At 31.6% G+C, this 27,559-nt stretch overlaps 2 protein-coding genes across 2 annotated transcripts in view; one reads left to right on the top strand and one right to left on the bottom strand.

Annotated features, from left to right (window-relative positions):
• LOC134693741 (uncharacterized) overlaps nucleotides 1-27,559 on the top strand; it is a 180,100-nt gene that overhangs the window by 96,800 nt on the left and 55,741 nt on the right. The window contains exons 109-144 of the mRNA XM_063554642.1: nucleotides 344-553; nucleotides 1,051-1,093; nucleotides 3,234-3,397; nucleotides 5,499-5,660; nucleotides 5,892-6,104; nucleotides 6,774-6,816; nucleotides 7,209-7,375; nucleotides 7,753-7,926; nucleotides 8,293-8,508; nucleotides 8,760-8,802; nucleotides 9,182-9,345; nucleotides 9,734-9,889; nucleotides 10,203-10,412; nucleotides 10,883-10,925; nucleotides 11,182-11,345; nucleotides 11,951-12,124; nucleotides 12,362-12,571; nucleotides 13,258-13,300; nucleotides 13,793-13,956; nucleotides 18,638-18,805; nucleotides 19,052-19,261; nucleotides 19,644-19,686; nucleotides 20,082-20,254; nucleotides 20,639-20,803; nucleotides 21,446-21,655; nucleotides 22,034-22,076; nucleotides 22,384-22,547; nucleotides 22,970-23,152; nucleotides 23,341-23,559; nucleotides 23,997-24,039; nucleotides 24,362-24,525; nucleotides 24,804-24,971; nucleotides 25,677-25,892; nucleotides 26,114-26,156; nucleotides 26,680-26,846; nucleotides 27,256-27,438. Coding sequence (XP_063410712.1) covers nucleotides 344-553; nucleotides 1,051-1,093; nucleotides 3,234-3,397; nucleotides 5,499-5,660; nucleotides 5,892-6,104; nucleotides 6,774-6,816; nucleotides 7,209-7,375; nucleotides 7,753-7,926; nucleotides 8,293-8,508; nucleotides 8,760-8,802; nucleotides 9,182-9,345; nucleotides 9,734-9,889; nucleotides 10,203-10,412; nucleotides 10,883-10,925; nucleotides 11,182-11,345; nucleotides 11,951-12,124; nucleotides 12,362-12,571; nucleotides 13,258-13,300; nucleotides 13,793-13,956; nucleotides 18,638-18,805; nucleotides 19,052-19,261; nucleotides 19,644-19,686; nucleotides 20,082-20,254; nucleotides 20,639-20,803; nucleotides 21,446-21,655; nucleotides 22,034-22,076; nucleotides 22,384-22,547; nucleotides 22,970-23,152; nucleotides 23,341-23,559; nucleotides 23,997-24,039; nucleotides 24,362-24,525; nucleotides 24,804-24,971; nucleotides 25,677-25,892; nucleotides 26,114-26,156; nucleotides 26,680-26,846; nucleotides 27,256-27,438 — 5,325 coding nt within the window. The remainder of the gene's footprint in view (nucleotides 1-343; nucleotides 554-1,050; nucleotides 1,094-3,233; nucleotides 3,398-5,498; nucleotides 5,661-5,891; nucleotides 6,105-6,773; nucleotides 6,817-7,208; nucleotides 7,376-7,752; nucleotides 7,927-8,292; nucleotides 8,509-8,759; nucleotides 8,803-9,181; nucleotides 9,346-9,733; nucleotides 9,890-10,202; nucleotides 10,413-10,882; nucleotides 10,926-11,181; nucleotides 11,346-11,950; nucleotides 12,125-12,361; nucleotides 12,572-13,257; nucleotides 13,301-13,792; nucleotides 13,957-18,637; nucleotides 18,806-19,051; nucleotides 19,262-19,643; nucleotides 19,687-20,081; nucleotides 20,255-20,638; nucleotides 20,804-21,445; nucleotides 21,656-22,033; nucleotides 22,077-22,383; nucleotides 22,548-22,969; nucleotides 23,153-23,340; nucleotides 23,560-23,996; nucleotides 24,040-24,361; nucleotides 24,526-24,803; nucleotides 24,972-25,676; nucleotides 25,893-26,113; nucleotides 26,157-26,679; nucleotides 26,847-27,255; nucleotides 27,439-27,559) is intronic.
• On the bottom strand, nucleotides 1,664-2,859 carry LOC134693742 (uncharacterized). Its single transcript, XM_063554643.1, has 2 exons — nucleotides 2,531-2,859; nucleotides 1,664-2,184 (listed from the first exon to the last, which is right to left on the bottom strand). Exons 1-2 carry the CDS (start codon nucleotides 2,709-2,711, stop codon nucleotides 1,760-1,762), a joined length of 606 nt encoding a protein of 201 aa, XP_063410713.1. The 5' UTR covers nucleotides 2,712-2,859; the 3' UTR covers nucleotides 1,664-1,759.

The raw sequence follows: 27,559 nt of genomic DNA on the forward strand, positions 1-27,559 counted from the left end.
TTAGATTAGTTTGAGGAACACCTTTGATAAGTAAAAGACATTTGATATGCTGTTATCTTAGCAATGGAGTTTCTCATTTCCAATTAGATTTATTGGTCCTGCACCTTTATGCAAAGGTTTTAAATTTTAAATGTGTTGCATATTTTACGTGTTAAAGTTATGCCGTTTAAGCTTTAAAATTTGCATTATCTCATATTGAAATTGCATACAGGAGAGACAGTTCAGTGCAACAGTTTATTTCAGTTAGCAGTTAAGCTCATGTTGACAGAAATTTTAAAATCCAAGTTATAGAAATTTTCTAATTATTCTGTTTTAAAATCATAACTATGAAATGTTTTTACAGACTGTACATTAGGAGTATCCCCTGGTGTCTTGGATGGAGATATTGTTTGTTTGATTGGTAGTAAATGTTCTGAGGTGTCCTGTTGTGTCAATGACCCTGAGACCATGAGTGACTTCAATGCCTACCTTAGTCTGGACCCCTGTGAATTCTCCTTACTGATTGGAGTAGAGAAATACAGTTTTGAGGTCTCTCTTCTAGACTTTGACTTTGGTGAGTAGAGATTAATATTTTATGTGTTGTAATTGTTTGGTACTATTTGTTTGATTAAATCATGGAATTTATAGGGAACATATACCATATAGCGGGTTATTTTCGCAGTGTCTAAATTTTTTGCTTATTTTGGGGATAGAACAAAATCGCCAAAATAAATTCAGCCAAATTAAGTGAACATGCAATGGTATTGACAAAAGTTTTGAATCTGCCAAAAGAATAACCACCAAAATATTTCGTATACTTATTTAATAAAAATCTTGAAATTTTACACTCATGAAAATAACCAACTATACGATATTACATTACACATGATTTATGTAAAATACTTTGATGGAACAGCAACTAAATGACACAAAAACTATAGGCAACTAGAAATATTAATCTGAAAAAGAAGGAAAATAGTCAATGTATACTTTCTCAATATTTATTGAAAAGAAAAAATATTCTCTTGTAGACAAGATATGAAATATGTGTATTATTCTTTGTCCTTTCAGAGAGGAGCTATGAGTTAGACCTTGGTGGTATATACAAAGTCAGGTAATTATAAGTCAACTGTTTCACTGATTTTAAAGTAGTAAATTTGAAGGCATGCAGAATATTAACTGTAAGGATCGACTGTACCATGAAAAAGAATATAGAGAAATGTACAACTTCATTGCATTCAAAGACCAATGGCACAGTCAATAGGCATGCCAAATTTTCCTACAAACTTATGAGAATGGTGTCTTATGGCCATATATTCTTTTATGCCCTATTTATGGGCATTATGTTTTCTGGTCTGTGTGGCTGTTCATCCATCCCTTTGTGTGTCTGCCTGTCCTGCTTCAGGTTAACGTTTTTAGTCAAGGTAGTTTTTGATGAAGTTGAAGTCCAATCAAATTGAATTTAGTACACACGTTCCCTATGATATGATTTTTCTAATGTTAATGCAAAATTAGATTTTTTTACCCCATTTACATGGTCCACTGAACATAGAAAATTAGTACGGATGATTCAGCCGTATACTAGGGACACATTCTTGTTAAACAAGTATTTTATTTTACTTAATGTATAAAATATCTTTCACACATTTTGTTACTGTTTTGAAATATGCACATAAAAAATATACAAGGCTAAATATTTATTCTAAAATGCAGTCATTCAAACACAAGTTTTATAAGGTCTTGATAATATGTTACTTCAAACCACTTTTGTCATTAAATTTTAAACCACATGAAGCAATATTCCCATAAAAGAACTTTTGGAACCTTTGAAAAGATGATCAAAGAAGTTTTCAGTGGTAAAACCAGCTCCTGTTTGAATCCAAACATGATCCTTTTCATTTACCCTGCAAATTACAAACTGGGTACTTTGAATACTTCCAGCTGTTGACCCAAGGGAGATAATTTGTTTAGCTTTTACTACATTATCGACTCTGAGTTCTGTGTCTATACTTTTCCCGCTATATGTAAGTGTTGTCCAAGAAAACATGTAAACACCTGCCAAAGGTGATACAAACACACCATCTCCTGAGTTGAAATCAGCTCCTTCATCAAACTGAATCTCATTGAATTTCACTATAGAATTAATGTTCAGTACAGTATCGGATGACAAAGTCGCATAGAACATTACATGTTCATCTTTCTTTCCTGGAAAAAAAAATAGAATAAAAATCATGATTTATAGACACATAGATTTAAAGACTATAAAAAAAAAGAACCATCAAGAGATTATTGGACAAATATTTATTCTAATGTTCTAATTAAATGTCTACTTATTCAGACTGCTCATTACAAGGAACATAGAATTAATCTAAATTTTACATTCAAAGTATCTAAAAATAATTTAGTTGTTGTGTGAATTGTTTTCTAGGAAAGAGATCTCAGTATTTGTTTTACAATGAATGTTTTGTGAAAATTTCTATGCTACTGTCCAATTTTACTTTGAATAGCTTAACTCAAGCATATCTCATATCAATAAATAATCTAAACTTACTTTTGGATAGTTTGTTTACAGTTTTTGTTAGAGTTAAAATCCTATGCTCCATTCTATCAATAGAGCTTTGAAGGAAATCCATCCTGCTTCCAACATCACTGTCATTTTGAATAGAATTTGATAATGAAAATAAGTCCATCACAGCAAATACAAATAGTAACCTTTTACTGAAATATACCATTGTTCAAGCTTAGTTTATAAAGCTTTTAAAGTAAAGAAAACATTTGAAATATACAAATAAAGCTCTTAAAACCTTCATCTATATAGGTTTACTGTCTGCTGTCTTAACATACTATAAATTTGTACGCCAGTAATTAGTTTGAAAATAACTTAAAACACTTAACATATATTTGTAACAACTATAATTGGAGAAATTTAATACATTATATAATTGAGGCTTGAAGTGGTTTGAACTGAATGCTTTGGTTACATGATAACATGCTTTTACACATCTTTGTATTATTATTTTTGATCAACTGAACCATTTTGGATCTATTTTGGATCGTCTTTCACAGAAAATAATCATTTAGATACAAGTCCAACTTCAAGGCTACCTTTAACCTGATAATATTTATCATAAGACAAATTTAAACATTTTGAGGTGAGGATAAAGATAAATTATGTCAAACTAAAGTGTTTTGATTTATGTATTTTTCTGCTGTTAGTTTTAGGTGTTAAGGTGATAATTTATTACTATTTGTAGTTTCTCTGTGGATGATCTGATGTACAGTGGAATGTATACTGTCAACATGACGGTCAGCATCTGTTGGAGTAGTGGTCAAGATTGTCAGTTTGTGTCACAAATTTTCCAGAATACATTGTTACCAAAACATACATGTGATACACAGACAAACTTTGCTCAGTCAGGTAAATAATCAGGTCTATTTAATGGGATGTTTCATGGTAAAGAAAGGCCAAGCAGAGTGACATTTTCATTTTTAGCTCACCTGGCCCGAAGGGCCAAGTGAGCTTTTCTCATCACTTGGCGTCCGGCGTCCGGCGTCGTCTTCGTCCGTTGTCGTTATCTTTTACCAAATTAAACCAAACTTGGCCACAATCATCATTGGGGTATCTAGTTTAAAAATGTGTGGCGTGACCTGCCAAACCAACCAAGATGGCCGCCATGGCTAAAAATAAAACATAGGGGTAAAATGCAGTTTTTGGCTTATAACTCAAAAAGTAAAGCATTTAGAGCAAATCCGACGAGGTAAAATTGTTTATCAGGTCAAGATCTAGTTGCCCTGAAATTTTCAGATGAATCGGACAACCCGTTGTTGGGTTGCTGCCCCTGAATTGGTAATTTTAGGGAAATTTTGTTGTTTTTGGTTATTTTCTTGAATTTTATTATAGAAAGAGATAAACTGTAAACAGCAATAATGTTCAGCAAAGTAAGATTTACAAATAAGTCAACATGACCAAAATGATTAGTTGACCCCTTTAGGAGTTATTGCCCTTTAAAGTCAATTTTTAACCATTTTTTCGTAAATTTTATATATCTTTTACAAAAATCTTCTCCTCTGAAACTGCAGGGCCAAATTAATCCAAAATTGGCCACAATCATCTTTTTGGTATATAGTTTTAAAATGTGTGGCTTGACTCGCCAAACCAACCAAGATGGCAGCCATTGCTAAAACTATAACATAGGGGTAAAACACAGTTTTTGGCTTATAACTCAAAAACATAAGCATTTAGAGCAAATCTGACACAGTTTAAATTGTTTATCAGGTCAAGATCTATCTGCCCTGAAATTTTCAGATTAATCTGAAAACCCATTGTTGGGTTGCTGCCCCTGAATTTCTTATTTTAAGGAAATTTTGCTGTTTTTGGTTATTACCTTGAATATTATTATATATAGAGATAAACTGTAAACAGCAATAATGTCTAGCAAAGTAAGATTTACAAATAAGTCAACATGACCAAAATGGTCATTTGACCCCTTTATGAGTTATTGTCCTTTAAAGTCAATTTTTAACCATTTTTCGTAAATTTTATATATCTTTTACAAAAATCTTCTCCTCTGAAACTGCTGGGCCAAATTAATCCAAACTTAGCCACAATCATATCTGGGGTATCTAGTTTAAAAATGTGTGGCGTGACCCGCCAAACCAACCAATATGGTCACCATCGCTAAAATAGAACATAGGGCTGAAATGCAGATTTTGGCTTATAACTCAAAAACCAAAGCATTTAGAGCAAATCTGACAAGAAGTAAAATTGATTATCAGGTCAAAATCTATCTGCCCTGAAATTTTCAGATGAATCAGAGAACCCATTGTTGGGTTGCTGTCCCTGAATTGGTAATTTTAAGGAAATTTTGCTGTTTTTGGTTATTATCTTGAATATTATTATAGATAGAGATAAACTGTAAACAACAATAATTCCAAACATTTTCCACAGAAACTACTGGGCCAAGTTCATTATAGATAGTGATAATTGTAAGCAGCAAGAATGTTCAGTAAAGTAAGATGTACAAACATATCACCATCACCAAAACACAATTTTGTCATGAATCCATCTGCTTCCTTTGTTTAATATTCACATAGACCAAGGTGAGCGACACCGGCTCTTTAGAGCCTCTAGTTTTTAAATTTGAATCGAACTATTGCAGTATTAATTTCTGAATACCATAGATGTATGCAGATAAATAAATAAATCATCGACCCTTGTAGATTTCGAAAAAGAGTAGGCTAATGCCGCTACAAGGCAGCACTCGCACCCGCAAAGTGGAAAGGGATTAATATAAGTTGCAAAAACTTGTTTCCCAATCCACTTTAAATAAATATGTTTAAACTAAATCATTGAACAGTCTTGCTAAGTGACAAATTGTTATGTGACTTATAAAAAGAGAAATTTTGAAACTTTCTTCAATATAGTATTGAAGTTTACCATTGACATAAAAAAAACTTCTTTCCTTGTTATATTCAGATGTTTTAAATTAAACTAATGTTTTTATCCTTATTTTTTTCAGGATTCAGTTATACCAGCTGGCTTACCACTACTGGATATACAGATGCCACACCACTCACAGGTGATGCCCTAGATGACCTTGAAGAAATCCTTGACATTGTCAAATTCTATGAACCTTCTGGTTATACTGTAGTTAATGTCAGCAGTAAAGGCTGGAATAATGGTAAGTACATACACATGTTTCCATAGAAAAATGACATGCTTAACCAGAGTTATGTCCCCTGAGCAAAATAAATCATTAGGTTTGAGATGTATCAAAAGCTCCCATTTACACTACTGTTTGACTTGTGTATAACAACTTTGTGATAAGTTTTCCAACTTAAGGTTCAACTTCCATCAATTATGATCATAAAATGTTATAAAAAAATGTTAAAATCCATAGTGTTATTTTCAGAATGTGAATTGGGCATGATAGAGCTACCCGACATTTCTCCTGCAGCAAATTGCACTCTTCAGCCACATTGTACTGCTGTAGACTGTAGTGTGTTTTCACCAAGACTCGGCAGGAGTTTTCATGCTGCTGTAGATATTGACCCATGTCATGCTCGTATGATGGTACAGATAGAAAAAATGAACTTCAATGTCGGACTACTGGAAAAACAATATGGTAAGAATATGTGTCATGTTTTTATGATGGTAAGAATTTAGGGCAAAAAACCTTAAAACTGGAAGAAATCCAAAATGGCTGTTTTAACTTTATCAATTTCACCTGATTTGGAATGTCTCAAAACCTTTAATATTTGAAGTTTCACAAAGTAAAGTCTTTGAATTGCCATTTACACAGAAAACATACCTTCGTTTAGCTTACATATAGTTAATAATTTGTACTGTTACTACTGAGAACTAATATTATCGCTATTTTGCGCATTATTCTTTTGATCTTTTTTTGTGATAATTTTCATATCATGCTTCTCGCCTGAGATGGAAAAATTATCGCTAGAAACTAAGCAGGCACGTGCATTGCTAACGAAATTGACATTGAAATTGACAACGTTGTCATAGGTAAAATAGCGATAAACAGATTATCATTGGTCATCTCAACTCGATTGCTCTTCTCACTTTCGCTGTACCAGCTCAAGCGAGAAAATCAATCTCGTTGAGGTGATCAACGATAATCTTTAATTATATTACACAAATGAAGGAACTAATATATATCATTTAGCATTACTTTTACTGAAACATAAAAGATTAGAGTGCAGCTGCTTATTTTAGCATAGTGTACCTAAGGTGTACCAAAAGACAGGGTATTTTATAAGTTCTTCCTGTTTAATTTTAGGAGATCTTTGGCAAGTTTGGTATAGAGGAGTTGTAAGAATAGAGTAAGTTTTCCTTTAATCACTGTTTAATTTATTGTTTGTATACCTGGTGTAAGATCAATTACATATAATTGCAAAATTTTATGACTTTAAAACCTGATTTTAAAACGATCTGAAGAAAATGATATCCATTATTCTTATTACAAAATGAGCACTGATTTCCAAAAGATTTTTTTTTTTCATAAATCATTATGAGTTGTGCTTTGAAAGTACGTTATATCAGTGTATAAGTACTTAAGCTAAGATTTTTTTTATCATTTCACATAAAAGGGTCAACAACAAACTCGTTTTTGAAAAATATGAATTCTATGAAAAAAGAGGTTTTTGAATCCAAATTATTAGCTTCAAGTTGAAGAATCTATATGTATAATTAATCTATTTTTTGAACATTTTAGCTTCACCATCAATAATTTACCAAGTGAGAACCTGTACTTAGTGAACATGAACTTGAGTGTTTGTTTCGAGACGTCAGGAGCATGTGAAGTTGGACCTGTAAACATATTTGTCAACACTTTACTGCACAAGAAAACTTGTGATTTCTCCAATGATTTTGTAGTTACAGGTATAGTGATTAGAACATTTTCTTAATGGTGTTCTGAAAGCATTTGCACATGGCTTATCTAGCAAGTTATCAATCTTGTTTTTGATATTTAACAACAGCAACAGGTGTAAAAACATCGGCATTATTTATCTGCAAGCAATATTACTAATACTACAATATTGTCAGATTTCCTGCTGAAGGTTTGTTGTTCACCCCAGCTTCAAGCACTGTAGTTTTTTTTTCAATAAAAACTAATCACTCTGAAATGGCAAATAATGCTGAGAAAAGGTGGCATTCAACACCAATTAATCAGGGCCTTTTAATATCAGTAGAGTACAAGGGTCTAGGGATAAGAAAACGAAATTCATAATGTGGTTAATACCATTGTTATTTTTAAGGGTTCTCCTTGGAAGCTATGAGACAGACTTACCATTTAGTTGGAGTGACCACACTACCTAGCTATTTTGTACAGCAGGTTTTGAATACAGCCAGTGTGTCACAATATCTACTGGAACAGTCTTGTAACAGACTGACTTCACCATTTGGTACAACTTACGATGGATGGATGAAAGGTAAGGGCAATATAATTTCACCAACTATTAAGAGTATTCAATATTGAGAGGTGCAATTCATTTTTCAATTAAAAGTTCATTGCTATGCTTTCCTTAATGTTGTAAAGATAATTAAAGTGAACAAAAAAGTCAATACAATCAATATGGAAATCAGAAAGAAGGGAGATAAGAAATAGAAAATTTAATTTACCATTTCAGAAACTTGAATTATTTGTAATGTTTTCATCAAAGTTTTTATTTGATTAACAACATTTTATACATGGCATATCCAACCATTGGGTAACATTATTTTTTACATCTGTTGTATGTTCAAAATAATTACTTTGAATCTAGTGAGACTGTGGATTGTAAATTTTTATATTGTAGGTTGTACTACACAGTCCTTGACACTGGAATATATCAAACCAACAGAGACAACCTGTTATACGTTACCAGATTGTACAGGGTTCCAGTGTTGTGTAGATGCCTCTGTCATAGGAAGGTCATTCTTGTACAAAATATCTGTTGATGCCTGTAAATACAAACTGACTGTCGCCATTGAAGGTCTGGAATATGAACAGAATCTCTTGACTTACAAGTTTGGTAAGTTTAAATGTTTTAAAGTATTTTGGTTTATAATAGAATTTATTGATTATTACAAATTAGAATTATCAAAAAGTTTCTGTTAAAATAAAGAATGCAGACGTTGTCATGTTTAAATAAAAACTATATTTAGAGAGCATTTTTTTTAATCAACTATGCATTTACTGCTTATATGATGGCAGTTGATTATTCAGTTATGTAAATGGATGGTATCTCCTGTATATATAAACAATGATCTTGATACATTTCAGGTACACAAGATAAGTTCTACATAAATGGTGTCTTCAAAATGGAGTAAGTATTATTTTTAGTAAAAATTGATTTTTATTTAAGTTGCAAATCAAGCACAAAAAGAAATGAAAGCATAAAATGAATTCTTTGTATTATCATTCTATAACATAATTCATCAATGTTCATAACAGTGAAGGGGTTATCTTTGCTCAAGAGTATACTTTCGTAGTGACAAAAGAATATATTTTCATAAGAAACAGTTAAACAACAATTGGAAGTTTTCTGTTCTTCATAAAATAGGTAATCTATCAAATATTATAGGTACCCTGTCCTTAAATTTTCTCAGGACTGATAAAATATATATGAAGAATAAGAAAGCTATATCTACACAATTACATTTATGTTAAAGTGATGATACTTAATGGATTTGTTTACATTTCAGCTACCAGATAGAGGAATTACCAATAGATGGTTCCTACTTGTTGACTGTCACACTGAGTGTATGTTTAGAGGCCAATGCTGATTGTGCTGTACAGAGAGTAGTAGCCAGTAGTCTTAAGATAGACAAACCTACTTGTACTTCTACTGGACAGTTTGCAATTCCAGGTAATATAATAATCTATAGTCATGTTCCTACTTGTTGACTGTCACACTGAGTGTATGTTTATAAGCCAATGCTGATTGTGCTGTACAGAGAGTAGTAGCCAGTAGTCTTAAGATAGACAAACCTACTTGTACATCTACTGGACAGTTTGCTATTCCAGGTAATAATATAAAGGATAAAGATTCAGAAGGGATTAAAATGTACAGACAACATTAATCAATCCTATGTACAAAATGAATGTCACTTAAATGAGGTGTGCATCAGTAAAATATCTGTTGTCTGCTAATAAAATTGAAACAATCCTGTATGTTACTCTTTGAAAATGCTCATCGCAATTGGTGACTAAATTCTCCTTTTGTTCTTTTATACATATGAAAATTATAATTCCAGGATTTTCTGTAGCAGACTGGAAGACTAATAAAGGATTAAGTTCATCAAACTCTCTACCAGAATATGCTGCTTCTCTTCTCATGAGTGATTTGAAAATAGCCAAGTATATGAAGGAACCACAGTGTACCATTGCATCACCAGGATGGCAATCAGGAGGTAATAAGCTTGAATAGGATGAAGAACTGCAATTTAGAATTTTCAATCATTAATGCTTGATTGTTCTTATGTTCCATGTAGTTTATACTTTATTTTATAGTTTTATAGTTGATCCTGATCATTAGCATTGATAAATTTTAGATTTTGATTTCTCAAAATAAATCTTTCATACAGTATTGACAGAAATGCTAATGCTTTGATTCAGATAAAACAACAATATGTCAAGTTATTTTGAATAGACATATTTACACCTGTTTTCAAATTCTTAATAATGGTGGAGAAAATTTACATTGTTTCCAAAATATAATTGCAGGTTGTCCATTGAATGTTGAGAAGCCAATGCTCTATGACAATGTAACCTGCCAAGTCACAAGTAGTTGTACTGGTGTCAAATGTTGTGTGTACACAGAGGAACTGAACCGTAACATAGATGTGCACCTTCTACTGAATCCATGTGACCAAAGTTTGTCTCTCACCATTGACTATTTGGAGTACAATAGAAGTTTGTTTGACTTCAGTTTTGGTATGTCAATTTTTGCTTTATTATTGAGATAAAGGAACCAAAATATTGTATGTGATATAGTACCAGTAAGAAATATAATTGTTTGCTTTCATTAAAACTAAGGAATCGCCATGCATGCTAATTTAAGACATGAAAAAATTTGATAAAAAACCCAATATGCTTCTAAAGAGTGGTTTGACCAGGCTGAAAATGGTTTTAAGAAAAAATAAACTATTCAATCATAACTCAGGTTAACTTAGAACACAAGGGAGAACATATAACTCTGTCAAACATCCAACACACACTATCCACACTGATCTGTGTCCACACTTTTAAGAGTTCACACTGATCTGTGTCCACACTTGTAAGATTTTTAAAAAAAAATACTGTACTTTAATGCAAGGAGACAATTATAAAAGGGTTTCCAGTAAATGTTAGCATTCTTAAGTTAACAATGTATATAGTCTATATAATGTTTAAATCTATTACAGGAAGTTTACAGCAGTTTTACATGGAAAATGTTGTAAGAGTAGAGTGAGTAACATAGAATCAAATAACCAAGTGACTGACTTTTGTTAAAAATAAACAGATTTTTGTAAAAGTTTATAATACAAGGTAGAAAAAATTTAACTAGTGAAAGAAGTAATTTTATTGAAATTAGATCTTTTATGGGGTATAAATTTAATAATTATTATGTTTTCATTTATTTAATTTATTTAATTTACTTGTAAAGATATTAAAAAGTGTACATTTCATGATGAGATATGTGTATTTCTAATGTTTATTCTAGCTATGTGATATATGATCTGACCAATGACTACCAATACCTTGTTGACATGAATATCAGTGTTTGCTACGAGTCATCAGCTCCATGTGAATTAGAAACAATGGTTTTCCATAGTTCTGTTTTGCATAAAAAGCCTTGTCAATGGAAAACAGGCTTCAGAGATCCAAGTAAGCTGATAACTAATACAATCTGTCTTAATGTTCTTTGGCTAATGTATTAACATATGAGGTCTAGGCCAATGAGACAGCAACTACGCGACTCTCAAAACTAAAAAGAAATAAAAGTTTACATACTATATAGATATAGGAAGATATGCCAATGAGAAAACTCTCCATCCCAAAACAATATAGATCCAGGTACGGCCTGCAACACGGAGCCTTGGCTCACTGTCCTAAACAATAGAAAGGTGTATTTATAATGTAAAACTCTAAATTGCCTTGAATTGTTAAAAGTTAGCTTTTTTTTAACGAATGTGCCAAAAAATTGGCTGTTATACTTTGTAAATGCGAAGAAGTATGATTTTCTGGTACATTAATGCAGAAATAGTTTCAAAGTTTGTGTTCTTATTTGAATATAAAATATTACTACAGAATTAGTCATGCAGCTTTATAACATGATATTTGATCCAATCATTCTATTTTAATTTTTATTAGTTTTATTCTGGTCAAAATTAAAAAAAAGGAAAAGATATAAAGTATATGTTAAAACATGATAAAGATATAACCCAAAAATATTCTGAATGAAACTTTATGCTCAATTGACTATTTTACAGATTTCTCTGAGTCTGGTTGGAGAAATGAGATGAACATTACATCTGATGCCCAGCTGTTCCCTGTAGACATAGCCAGACTGACAGAGGCTTTATTTGTTGGACCTTACCAGGCAGATACACCTTGTCAGGGATACAATTCACCATACACAGGAGCTATTAATGGATGGAAAGATGGTAGGTTTATGGCATAAAATGAATTGGTAAAGAGAAATCATTGTTCTAATTTTCATTTTGGTAAAACAAATGACCTTAAAACATGTAAAATTTCACTGTTCATATTCACTCAATTAACATTGACCACAGAAAAAAATCTTGTCTGATGGAAGACCAATTCTGCTTGATAAAAGTAGGCTACCTTAAATGTTAAAAGTTTGATGAGATTTAATGATAAACATATTTTCTACATTACAGAATGCTCAGCTTCTAACTTGGAGAACTTACCATCCAGTACACTGAAGTGTTACATACCTCCCACTTGTAGCTTTGTCAGGTGTTGTCATGAAGTCGGCCTGCTGGGTACACCAATGGAAACAGAGCTTGAAATTGACTCATGTAACTTTGAACTGTCTGTCAGGATTGAAAAACTGGAGTTCAAAGTTCCTTTCCATGACTATCAGTGGGGTAAGTTTTAGTTAAATTATGATTTCAATAATAGAGATTTTTTTTCTTTCATGGCTTTATTATTTCTCTTTTTTTCAAGTTTTTATGCAATATACCTATAATTTCCTCTTTATTCATTTAAAAATTTGTATTTTTATGCCTAACCTACAATTGTAGAGGGGCATTATGTTTTCTGGTTTGTGCGTCCTTCCATCCGTCTGTTCGTCCGTCCGTTCGTCCTTTTGTTCCACATCAGGTTAAGTTTTTGGTTAAGGTAATTTTTGATGAAGCTGAAGTCCAATCAACTTGAAACTTAGTACACATGTTCCTTATGATATAATCTTTCTTATTTTAAAACCAAATTAGACTTTTGATCCCATTTTCATGGTCCACTAAACATAGAAATTAAAAGTTTGAGTTTAAGATTAAAGTTTTTGGTCATGGTAGTTTTTGATGAAGTTAAAGTCCAATCAGCTTGAAACTTAGTCCACATGTTTCCTTTTGGTTGATCTTCCTACTTTTAAGGCCAAATTATTTATTTTTACCCAATTTAATGGTCCATTGAACATGGAAAATGATAACAGGAGTGGTGTACTTTGGACACATTCTTGTTGATATTTGCTTTTTAAACCGGTATTTATGTTAATGTTTAATAGTATTTCTACTATATTGCTGTGTGAACTAACAATATTTTTATCAAATTTTAGGAGTTTTACAAAGTATGGACCTGTTTGGTATGTTGACAATGGAGTAAGTATTAAATATATTTATCAAGGAGTGAAATGTAATATCTTATTGACAACCAATTAATGGTTCTCTCCAGCATTATGCCCGCCTCCTACAATATAAAATGACAGACACAATATAGCAAATACTGGTGTTTAACATGAACACTCAAATGTTCTAATGATATAAATAATATTATTTTTATCCAATTTTTATTATGAGTTTGAAACATTTTATAGTAAAGTTAACAGACAATCAAATGTATAACTAAAAATCCACAGATTAGATTCAAGATTTGGTGCAGACACATGAATATGTTTGGTATGAATTTTATATTTTGAGTTCTTACCCACCACCTTTTATTCTTGAATAGTCGGGACTTTAAAAGTAGTCTAATTTGAAAGTCATACAACTGATAACTGTACAGAATAACATCTTAATTTTAAGATAATGTTTGATAAACAAAAATACCAACAAGGAGACAAGTAAAACAATTAAAAATATTTACTCCTACAGCTTTGTCATAGAGAATTTATATGAGTCCAGACAGTTCTTGGTTTCTATGAATCTGACATTATCATATGAATCTGCTGGACCTGTTGAAGCATCCAACATACTAATGGACAAGGCCCTTCTATCTAAGAAGCAATGTGATTGGAGCTCAGACTTCCATATTTCTGGTTAGTATCTATATAAGTATATCAACAACATTAAATAAATATTGATTAATTAAATTTTTAGAATCTTCGAAACAGGGGGAAATTTCTTTCCAATCTTGTACCAAGAACAAATACATTTCATAATCTATGGTTAGACAATGTATGGTTATTTTCTTTAAATTGCAAAACTAAATTGAGCTTCTGTTTATGTCACTATGAATACAAGTAATTATATTTATTTTCTTTGGTTACATCTTCTGACATCAGACTCGGACTTCTCTTGAACTGACTTTTAATGTGCGTATTGTTATGCTTTTACTTTTCTACACTGGTTAGAGGTATAGGGGGAGGGTTGAGATCTCACAAACATGTTTAACCCCGCCGCATTTTTGCGCCTGTCCCAAGTCAGGAGCCTCTGGCCTTTGTTAGTCTTGTATTATTTAAATTTTAGTTTCTTGTGTACAATTTGGAAATTAGTATGGCGTTCATTATCACTGAACTAGTATATATTTGTTTAGGGGCCAGCTGAAGGACGCCTCCAGGTGCGGGAATTTCTCGCTACATTGAAGACCTGTTGGTGACCTTCTGCTGTTGTGTTTTTTTATTTTGGTCGGGTTGTTGTCTCTTTGACACATTCCCCATTTCCATTCTCAATTTTATTTTTTACAGAGTTTGTCTTTAGTGCCGTGTGGAGGCAGTAGAGTGCCTCCCCGTGCTTCAGGTTTATGCTCTTATAATATACTAGATTATGGAGTGTGTGTCCGAGCGAGAACTTCTCTAGTTCATTACTTTAGGAATGTTTATCAAAAAGTAGTATTTCAATATTCAGCCCCATTCTACTAATTGGTCAGCCATCAGTCATACCCTGATATACACTATCTTTTTCGGGTAATTAATACTGATAGCGTTCGACATTTTCAGCCGAACAAATTTATCACTTTTACTTAACTTAATTATTGTATGCTGGTTCATATTCTGGACGCCAATCTTTGCTCCTTTATTATGTAATTCACTAACAAAACAATTATGAAATTAAGAAACGGAAAAATACTAAATACTAAACTTGTTCAAAGGGTATCTACACGTCTCAATTTTCAAAATCGGTTATCTAAAAATACTACCATCGCTAACATTTTTAACAATAAAAATCGTGGTTACCCTTCTATCGATAAGTGTCATGCCAAAAAATGACTTACATGTCCCCGTCTTTCCACCAACAATACGGTAAGGTCCACGTTTAATGGTCGCACATTTTCTTTAAATTTTGAAACTGATATTACTTGAAAAACAAACAGTATTATTTATTTACTCACATGAAACAAACCGGGATGTGGTATTCAGTACGTAGGAGAAACTGGGAGATATTTATCAAAACGCACTCAAGAACATCTGTATCGTTTTAAAAGACCTAATAAATTCAAAAGTATCATTTACCAACACCTTAAGAAGCACAACCATCCTTTTAAATATTTAGCAGTTCAACCTTTAGAAGTAGTAAATAAGCAGCCTGGTGAATCGCATTCAAAGTTTGTACGATCACGGAAAATAATTGAATTAAATTGGATTAAAAAATTACAGACAGTTTACCCTCTCGGTCTAAATGATAATATCATGGGAATTGGTAATATATCTAGAACCAATTCCGTTAACATTTTGGATATTGTTTCTAAAACTGTTCGTAAAAACCGTTCTCACGGTTGTAGAACAAATCGCAATCAAAGAAAATTTCGGGCCAATCATACCAATATTTCGGACCTTATTTCTATTTCAAAAAACAACGGCAGACATTATCTGTTAACAAAACTCTGTTCTTTACCGGTTAATAAGTTAAATAAAATTTTGGAGGATTGCAACATAATTTCATATAGCAGTCCTAAGTATGAAATTGTTCAAATTATTATGGCATATTGTTATTCTAAATTATTTCCCAAAATTGATCGCCCTGAAGATCATAAAAAACATTTTATTAAAATTAAGTATGTCAACAAAGGCTTTGATTTTGTAAATATTGCCGGTATATTTAACGACCATTCTGTTAAAGAACAAATACCTGGATATTTTGACAATACTGAGCTACCTCTTATTTGTTATATTTACAAGAAATCTACCCGGAAATTTGTGTTTAATTATAGTCAATTGTGTAAAGATGTTAATATCAGTGAAAATACACCTACTTCATGTAATTGCAGTAATTCCGAATATATTTATGGACCCATTTCCCATGTTATAACAGGAGATCTTAACATCGTTCAAGACCGAGAGTTAAAATCATTTCTCAGTAAAGGACCTAAATATCGTCCCCCGTCAATTATTAATTGGAATGAGTGTCGTAATATCATCCACGACTCACTCCTTACTTACTGTATGAAATGGATAAAACGGGAAAAAGCTGACAAAAAATCTTTGGACTCTTTTTTTAATTCAGTAATGAAGATAGTTGATATACGTATTCAACATTTTAAAGAACATTTTACTATTAACAATAACCACAATAAACCTATTTCTCGTATCAAACATAAACTAAAAGAACTAGCCAAGGAATTTGTTTTTGTCCCGGCCGATAAAGCTGCTAATAATATTATTATTGTTTGACGTAAATTTTACATCGAGGTTCTGAAAAAGGAAATCACCAATTCACCAACATTCCAACTGACTCCATTTTCAGAAAACGAAATCTGTAACAAACATAAACTTTTAGCCACCGCTTTACAAGCAGAGCCAAATACAATGAAAGTTCCAACTATGTATTGGCTTCCGAAGCTACACAAAACCCCTTACAAATATAGATTTATTTCGTCTTCAAGCCATTGTTCAACTACTAAATTGTCTATTATTCTTACCAGCACACTTGGTACAATTAAAAACCTTATAATAAATTGTTCAAATAAGGCCTTCGAAAATAGTGGAATAAATTACTTTTGGAGTGTCAAGAACTCGTTGGAAGTACTTGATAAATTGCATGCTTATATTGGTGATTTTGAATCTGTTCAAAGTTTTGATTTTTCTACCCTGTATACCACATTGCCTCACATTCTCATTAAGAAAAAATTCACACATCTAATTAAATGGGCATTCAAAAAATCAGAATGTGAATATATATGTTCAAACTCTTTTAGGTCATTTTTTAGTTGCAATAAACAAAAAAACTATGTTAATTGGACATGCTTTGATACTATATATGCCCTTGAATTTTTACTAGATAACATTTTTGTTCGCTTTGGGGATTCCGTATATCGTCAGATTATCGGAATTCCAATGGGGACTAACTGTGCACCACTTATTGCGGACCTCTTTTTGTATTGTTACGAGTTACAATTTATGACAAAAATAAGCAAAGACCCATCAAAACAACATCTGATAAACAAATTTAATAATACTTTTAGATATTTGGATGATATTTTGGCTCTCAATAATGACGACTTCAGTATGTATATTAATGAAATTTATCCTGGTGAACTCACTTTAAATAAAGCTAATACTAACAACGACCACTGCCCTTTCCTCGATCTTGATATCTATATCACTAACGGAAAGCTGAATACTAAAATTTATGATAAAAGGGATGATTTTTCATTTCCTATCGTTAATTATCCGTTTTTAGATGGTGACGTTCCCTTGTCACCATCTTACGGTGTTTATATATCTCAACTTGTACGATTCGCTCGTGTATGTAACAATGTCTTAGATTTTAACGAGAGAAATTTATGTATTACTGAAAAATTATTACACCAGGGTTTTCGATATCACAAACTAGTCAAAACATTTACTAAATTTTATCATCGGTATAAAGACATCATTCGTAAATATAGCTCAACATGCAGACTTTTTATACGTTCAGGTATTTCACATCCAATTTTTTATGGAAATATTCTTTATAAAGCACAAAGGTGTCAGTATTCACCTCATAAACTTACAAAACCTTTGAACAGACTTATTAAGAAGGGATATAATTACGATACTGTTGTCAAGTCATTAAAGATTGCATATTTTGGCGTTAATATTGAGTCACTGATGAGGTCTTTGCGTCGGAACTAAACACATTTATTCTAAAAACAGTTGTTGGCATGACAAGGGTTATGTTCTTCTCATATATGTTATGATGGTATGATACTAAACCCCTTACGGGAAGGATTGTGCCTGATGTTCATATGATGAAATCATAATCTTTCAGTCAGTTTAATTGAAGTCTGGAGCTGGCATGTCAGTTAACTGCTAGTAGTCTGTTGTTATTTATGTATTATTGTCATTTTGTTTATTTTCTTTGGTTACATCTTCTGACATCAGACTCGGACTTCTCTTGAACTGACTTTTAATGTGCGTATTGTTATGCTTTTACTTTTCTACACTGGTTAGAGGTATAGGGGGAGGGTTGAGATCTCACAAACATGTTTAACCCCGCCGCATTTTTGCGCCTGTCCCAAGTCAGGAGCCTCTGGCCTTTGTTAGTCTTGTATTATTTAAATTTTAGTTTCTTGTGTACAATTTGGAAATTAGTATGGCGTTCATTATCACTGAACTAGTATATATTTGTTTAGGGGCCAGCTGAAGGACGCCTCCAGGTGCGGGAATTTCTCGCTACATTGAAGACCTGTTGGTGACCTTCTGCTGTTGTGTTTTTTTATTTTGGTCGGGTTGTTGTCTCTTTGACACATTCCCCATTTCCATTCTCAATTTTATTGATAACAATATTTGAATATTTCAGGTTTTTCACTGTACACATATTTGATAAACAGAAACCATGGACCTACTGATCCTTTGACACCAAACTTGTTACTACAGTTTATGGAAGATACCAACCTGGCACCATTCATGCAGGAGGAAATGTGTAACAGAACTGGTGCCCTGTATAACAATCAATCATGGACACAAGGTTTAAAACAAATGCTTATCTTATTTTAAGAGAGATTTTTAGTAGAGCCTTAAGACATTTTTCCTAAAAGTTATTACTGTATGAAAAGTTGCAAAACCTGTTAATTGAACCAAACCATTTTAAATGAGTAATTAGCGAAATTTGTCGTTATATGACATCAATCAGTCAAATGTCTAAATCCTAGTGAAGTGTCACAGATTTCAAAAAAGCAAACAGCACTTTTATGCATCTGGTCTTTTTTTTCAGATTGTGCTGCTAACCTAACCTTGCCAACTTTATCAGAAAAAGTCAATGGCCACATAACTACTATGTGTACAGGAGTTCAAGGTTGTATAGAGAATGATTTGATTCAGAGGTCAATTGAGTTCTCCCTTCTACTGGATCCCTGTTCAAACAGACTCAGTATCAGTATAGAGAGAGCAAGATACAACAGAACACTCAGTGATTTTGAATTTGGTAAGTTTCATCTGAATATGGAAAGTCAATTTTGATTATGGTAATTTGCATTTGAATAGGGCATGTTACAATAATTTGATACTGTAGATTTAGAAATTATTGTATTCTTTTTTTATTGCAATTTTGTCATTTTAGACTAAAACACCATTTTGAGAAAAGTCCTACATTGTATTTGATTTATATAAAATATTTCAAAATGCAAGTTTAAATTATTGTGCTCACAAGTTTCTCGCATTTTTTGCAATAATAAAAACCTTGCAATAATTTTTGAATTTACAGTATATAATTATAAATATGTACATAAAAAGAAAATTGGCTTTTTTTATCAATGTAAATAGGATTTTTTTAGGAAATCAGGTTAAACTTTGTTTTCTATTTGTAGGAGAAGATCATTACTACAATCTACAAGGAATTGTTCGTCTCAAGTAAGTTTGTCATATTTTACATGAAATTTAGAAATAATAGCTTATCAATGGTCTCCTAATTGACAAAAGTATATAGTCTCTTGTGGAGAGTTGTCTCATTGGCAATCATACAACATCTTCACTATTATAAAAATAAGGTCAGAAAAAGAAAACCCTTGTACACGATATGCAATATATCATTGAATAATGTTAAAGTGAAAGATAAAAGCAAATTTAATGAGGTGAAGAAAAAAAGAATTGAATTAAAGACATTTTCATAATACTACACAAGGTGCCAAAATTTTGCTTTTTCAAGGACAGAGAAAAGTTTTGCATGACAAAGTTATGCATATTACTTACTTATGATGCACTTGTTTAGCTCTTTTAGTTTTGTATGCTTTAAACTTGTATTTCAGATATAACATAGAAGATCTTTACACAGAACGTTATTATCTGTTAAATGTTGTTGCCTATTTTTGCTATGAGACAACAGGTATTATCTGTACACTGGAGAATACCTTTACAATCTTTGAGAACACCAAGTTACCTAAAAGAGTATGTAGCTACAATCAAGGATTCAAAACCTCAGGTATGGATGCTCTATATTAAACTTTTCTGATTATCTTTTGTCTAATAAAAAAGAAAAGATTGGGATAAACTGTCCATGACATAGAATTGGTGTGTGCATAGCAAAAAACACAAAAAAGCAAAGGAACAGTGCTTTTTTTGCAATTCTTTTTTCCAGTATGTTTTGTTACTTTGCTTCTAATGTTGTAATTAATAGTCCTTGAAAAATGTGATTGTGTAAGAGAGCACTCAGAGAACAAAAAAACACTTTTTTTTGGGTATGTACTTTAAAGTAACAACAATAAGGCTCAAAAGATCTTCAACTTTTTTTTTGTATAGTTGCCAATGTGATCAACTTCATGTGATCAGTTTTTATGGTTTGTTAATTTTTTCTAAAATTGTTTAGGTTTTTCCAAGACCCAGTGGTATGCTGACAATGAAATAGCAGACGGACAAGTTCTGCCTGACTGGGCAGCATCATCATTCCTCAATGACCTTCACATTGCTGCTTATTTACACACGGATCAATGTGGACAGACTGCTTCACAGTATACAAATGGATGGAATCTTGGTGAGGGTTTGGATTTAAATCTTTGTATTTATTGTAAAAAAGTTCTGGAGAAAGATATCCTGTCTAAGTATTTACCTTCACGATATTAAGTGTTCAACAAATAACAAATGTTCTATAGGCTCGTATGCATACTTTGGCAAAACCAAGAAATTCAATATCCATGAACATGCAAGTTTTCCTTAATCCACGAAAATCGGTACCCACCAAAAATATTGAATTCACAGTAGTTTAGGAATATGGCTATTGATAGGGTAAGGTATAAGTAAAGGGTAAGTTTATTATAACTTACTTAGTGTATGGGTTGGGACCATGAAAATAAAAGAAACAAAAACAAAAAGACCAGAAAAATATAAAAAGTTAAATTTGCAGAAAATATTTTCTTCACATTTTATTTTTAATTTATTTGAATTCCTTGACATATCTAACTACTTGGTTTAAAGAGTAAATGGTCATATCACAGAAAACATAAAAAGATAGTCAAAATCTTAAAAATATCAAGGAACCTATTAGGCATAGAAATATAAGCCATGTACATAATTCTTGAATTCAGCAGGGCATAAACTACTTATCTTGTAGATCAAGAAAATATTTAGAACTAACAAGACAGCATTATATATTTATTATAATACATACATTTTACAGGTTGTACAAAGACTGTCAGTTTACCCAACATCACTGACTCCACAGAATGTCACCTGACCTCAGCTTGTACCGCAGTAGAATGTTGTACGGAAATAGACTTCCTCGCAAGGTCATTCAGGACGTACCTACATATTGACCCCTGTAAACAAGTATTGCATCTTGGAATTGAACGTTTCAATAGAAATGTTTCTTTGGTTGATTACATGGAAGGTAGGTACCAGATTTTTATTTAATAAAATTAGATAAGTACTGATTTTACAGTTTGGTTGTCTGCTGAATGAAGGAAGTGAAAATGTCTCCAGATTTACAAGCCATTAAACTTTTTGGGGGGGCACATTTCCACAAATTTGAATTTGAATTGTTTAATTTGTATTAATTTTTTTTTCAATAGAATTGATTGTGATAAGTCATGAAAAAGAGAAAAGTTCCTCACTGTCATGTTTATTTTTAACTTAGTCACATGTTATATCACTGCTAAGGATACAAGCTTTGAATCAAACTTTCAGCCTTAACTTCCATAAGTTTAATGCATTGAATACTGTAATTGCAATAAATTATTAGTAATTCATTGAGATTGCTTGTTTTTAGGAACCAAGCAACAGTTTTCACTTGTTGGATCAGTTATGATTGAGTGAGTAGAGTATTAAATTATAACAATCTTGGTTTTCACTACTTTAATAAAAAGAATATTATTTTAAATTTCCAAGTTAAAGCATATCTTGTTGTGTTATTGTTAATTGTTAATACTTTTCTTCTTATTCTGAGAAGTCTATTTTCTTTTGTATCTTCAAAGACTTCACTTTTCCCAATTCTCATAAAAGATTCATATTTTAGAAAAATTAAAAGATGACCTTGAAATATCATCTAACATAACCTTTGCCTACAAGTACGTAATCACAAGCATAAATTCTTGACCTCTCATTATATATATTTTCTAGCTACATAATAGAAGATATACCAGGAGAGAGTATGTACTTGGTCAGTATGAATATATCGTACTGTTATGAGGATGGACAGCCATGTTATATGGTCACTACAGTGTTTGACAATACCAGATTACCTAAAGATATATGTGAATGGAAAACTGACTACCATATTCCAAGTAGGTCAAGTACTCAGACTAGTGTCGAAATATTTGAATTTATAAAATGAACACATGCAAAATCATGTTAATCAAATTAAAGTTTCTTATGATCTAGGAAATGATTTGTAAATTATTATCATGGAATATAATGTGTTATTCAAATAAACATTGTTACAGTAAACTAAAACTTTGACTAGCTTATATGAATTTCTGATAGATAAAGGGCATTGTTTTATCAGAATGCTGTATCCCGCTTCTCATTGTGATAATAGAGTTAACTTTGTAATTTCATGTGTTATGTCTAACTTCTTTTTCTGTTTTCACATGAAATAGTTTTACTTTTCATGTTTCATGTTTACAAAAAGAATTGACAAATAGAGCATCACCATTACATTCAAATGAAAGTATATTTTTTACCATGTACCGTTTCATTTTTACAGATTTCTCATTCGAGACATGGCAAGGTGATCAAGGATTGACCATAGGTGACCCCTTACCGACGTGGGCAGAATTTTTGTTGTATGAACAGACTGGTCTGTCTCCTTACTTGCAAGATAGTCATACTCAGTGTAGTAGAAACAGTGCCAAGTTTAACTCATCTATCACAGGTGGTTGGATTGATGGTAGGTGATATTAATATACATGTTTGACATTGATTCTGATTTTACAATCCATACTTGCACTTCAACAAGAAAAAAAATAGAAATTAAAACTGTACTGAATTTATACTTTATTGTTTTGAATAAGGTTTTAGACAAGTTTAGCTCATTTTGATGTTCAAAATTAAAACCATTTTGTATTTATCATTTAGAATGCAGCCTAAATACCACAGTACAAGATCTATCTAGCAGTTATACTGATATAACATGTCATGTGACTTCAAGTTGTACAGAAATCGAGTGTTGTGTTGACTCTGTTAAGCTTCAGCGACCTTTCCATGTGGTTGTCAAATTAGATCCATGTGATTTTGTCATCAATGTCGGAATAGAAAACTTCCATTACAAGCTGGCCATGGTAGACTACACATTTGGTAAGTTGTTTATTTTCTTTTGAAATATTGTCCTGTATATGCATGAAATATTACCACAAGTAATGATATATATTGTTCTTCAAGAAATACTGATGCCTTTCAATTTTATTGTTTATATTTTTTATCAGTAGACTTTTTAAAATGTTTTTTTTTTTTTACTTTTTTCAATCAAATAAAAAATCACTATGTTGGAGGGAAGTAATTATACACAACTGTGTACTATACACCACTTATTACAGTATGTTGGTTGTTATATACTATGCAAATTAAACATATATTATTAATCATCAACATTAATTTTGTTACTAATCCTAGTGCAGTAAAACAACTTATTTTTTGTGACTTTCATGAGTAGAAAAATAAAAAAGTTGTTTCTTATTGTTAACATTTGAGATACCAGTTTATCATTCAGATTACTTTTTTAATATCTATTTTAGGTGAAACGAGGAACTTTTCCTTGGGAGGAATAATCAAAACACAGTAAGTCATAGGAAAAGAAAATGATGTGTTAAAACTTTCAAATTGAGATTGTCATATCTTCCTGCTGTGTTTATAATAATTTAAACTGTCATCTTTGAAGATATTTTTTTTTTAATATTTTAATAAAATTGTACATTAGAACAATGCAAAATTATTCTACATACATGACATGCATAACATTGGGAATTTCGAAAATCCATATTTTTAAAAGAGGTAAATAAGGATTGTGTCTATAACAAGTTTTTTGTATTTCTGAATATATAGAAGTTATGTTGCTTTTGCTCTGTATTTTATTCTATTAATTTCATTTTCTCTTTTCTAGGTTTACTGTATTAGATATTGAGTCAGAACATGCCTACCTAGTAGATATGAACGTTTCTGTCTGTACCGAGAGTGCCCAGGCTTGTGAGCAAGATAATGTGATAGCACAAAATGTTCTTCTACCCAAAAAACAATGCACATGGGACGCAGGATTTGTTCATCAGAGTAAGTCAATGAATGTATATTTTCATAGAATTCTAATTCGATGGAAACGCTAATCAAATAACACATAAAATTTGTAAATTAAAGCTTCTTTGAAGATAAGCGCTCTATTATTCTTGCTCTTTTCTATTTCCGTTATAATTGATATAATTTTTTCAAAGACCTTTTGAATGATCAGTGTATGCTCATCCAAGACATGCACATAAACATGTATATATAAACACAAAATATGGTCATGTAACTTGAAAAGAATATCATTATGGTATATTTTCTTTTTTCAGACTTTTCTCTAATCCAGTTTAAGACTGATAATCAAATTTCTGGAAACTTGGAAAGCTATGATGCCTCTCGATTTTTGGATGAAGCTTTTGTTTCGTTTTATCTATTAGCCACACCATGTGATCGAAGTGGTGACTTGTATTCTTCACCGACCAATGGATGGACCACAGGTTAGTAAACAGAGTAATAGGGGCCTACTAGGGGGTGGTAGAAAATAAAGTTGACAGCTTATCTCATAAGATACATTGAAAGGTAGATTTGTTTGTGTATATACCACAAGACTACTTTCACTAAATCTAAAGGACTTTATTGCATTGTTAATCTTTTATTTTGCTTTCTGATAAAAATGATATATGATCTGCATCATCCAAAAATGTTTACCCAATTTGTACTTGGTAGACTAATATACAAATTAGGAGATGTGATATGATTGCCAATGAAACAACTATCTACCAACGTTCAAATAAAGAAGATGTGCACTGCTCATAGATTTTCTTGTGATGTCACAATAATTATCAAAATCACACTGCTTCTTTAGCAATAATCGCCGCGATACAGCCTTTTTTGTTCTAATGCGGCATAAAGCCACCAACAATCAATCAATCAATCAATCTTTAGCAATAAGGAGATTTCTTCATTTAAGACAACTCTCAGATAGCTAAAACATGGATGAAAGCAACTAATTATGCAAGCATACCTTCTATGAAACTAGTTGTTAATCTTTGACTTGGTGTACATGTCATAACTCATACCCAATAAAAACTACATGATAATAAAACATTTACAGAAAACTGATTGTGTTATTCCTTTAATTGTATTTTCCTGAATTTGCATAAATTCAATTACCAAATTTAAAGTATGTAATTATTTTTTAGCTTGTTCTGTTGTTCCTACAAGTAGCTTGCCAGCGCTCGCTAATACAGTTTCATGTAACGTTGACAATACATGTGAAAAGTTTACATGTTGTTTTGAGGAAACAGAAGTAGGTCGAAGTATTGAGGCCAGTGTTCAGATAGATGCATGTAAAGGAGAGCTGATTGTCACCCTTGAAAGAATGACCAGAACTATATCATTGACTGGCTACGTTTGGGGTAATTAGCTGATAAGAAAGCATTAAAAAATGTATCTGTTGCATCAAATTTAAGGACAGAAAATATAAAAAAAAATAATCATTATGAAACTACAAGAAGTTTTTCCAAGTTCTCAAAACATTGTAATATATAATGAAAACTACTTGTGTGTATCCAATGTATGATTTAACTGATTCTGTTGCATACAAGTTAGCTAAACAATTTAATATTTGATATTTTAGGAACTGAGGAAGTTTACAAGTTGAATGGAGTTTATGGGCTAAGGTAAGAGAAAATACTTGTAAAAGCACTGACAGTTGTTAGATTAAGAGCTGCTGCTTGCATAATGTCTCAACATTGCAAAACTGATTTAAAAGATGTTTTATTATCTTTATACTTTCACAAAACTTGACATAATACAGCAAACCTAGTTAACATTTGTAAAAATTACTAAAAAGTTAGTATAAAACTATACATGATATTGTAGGGTTACCTAGAAAAAGCATATAAGTTTGTGTCTATAGAATTATAAATGATATTGTAGGTTTACAGTAAACAATCTTGTGACAAGTAATAAGTACTTAGTGAGCCTGGACCTGATGGTATGTTTTGAAGCCAATGGTGCCTGTACTGTACATGAATCCATTCTAACTAACTTATATACATGATATTGTAGGTGTACAGTGAACAATCTTGTGACAAGTAATAAGTACTTAGTGAACATGGACCTGATGGTATGCTATGAAGCCAATGGTGCCTGTACTGTACATGAATCCATTCTAACTAACTTATATAAATGATATTGTAGGTTTACAGTGAACAATCTTGTGACAAGTAATAAATACTTAGTTAGCCTGGACCTGATGGCTTGTTATGAGGCTAGTGGTGCCTGTACTTTAGAAGAAACCATCCTCACTGACTTTGAACTCTTGAAACAAGTTTGTGATAGGGCAACAGGCTTTGTTAATCCACAGTGTGAGTTTTCATTTATATACCTTTCATTTTAAGCTAGATCTTTAAAAAAGATTGATTTTTTTAGTATTTTTTTACAAAGCTGTTTCTTTATGTATAATGTCCACTTATGCAACTGTCATTCAAGTGAGATGTTTAGAATGCTTTTAAAGCAGGTTGAATCTACCATTTTCTTCATAAGAAAATGTCTGTACCAAATCATGCATATGACAGTTGTAATCAATTTGTTTGATGTGTTTGAACTTTTGACTTTGCTATTTGACTATAAACTTTCCATTTTGTATTTTTAATCTGATTCTTAAAAAAAATATAGTTTTCATTTCTTAAAAAGTGTTTACAATGTAACTTTTCAACAGCAAAACATTTTGCTCATACCTTATCAAATAGTTATAGCAAAAATATCTTATTACAGTTTCCTATAGTACCTGGCTATCATCAGTTGGTCTACCAGTCAATACTTCACCCCTACCAGAATGGGCCAGGCTACAGCTGATCGATGACCTTGGTGTGGATAATTACTTCAGTCTTGAGGACAAGTGTTACAATAAAATGAATCCATTTATGACAGCAACTGCAACTAATGGCTTCAATAATGGTATGTAGTATGTCTATGATGTTATTTTGAATATTTATAGCCATTGTTTTGAAGGTTAGTAAACTCTGATGTATTTTGAATTTAATAGCATATAAAAGATACAATGGTTTTAAATAAAATT

This window comes from Mytilus trossulus, chromosome 12, assembly GCF_036588685.1.
Source record: "Mytilus trossulus isolate FHL-02 chromosome 12, PNRI_Mtr1.1.1.hap1, whole genome shotgun sequence".
NCBI classification, from domain to species: domain Eukaryota; kingdom Metazoa; phylum Mollusca; class Bivalvia; order Mytilida; family Mytilidae; genus Mytilus; species Mytilus trossulus.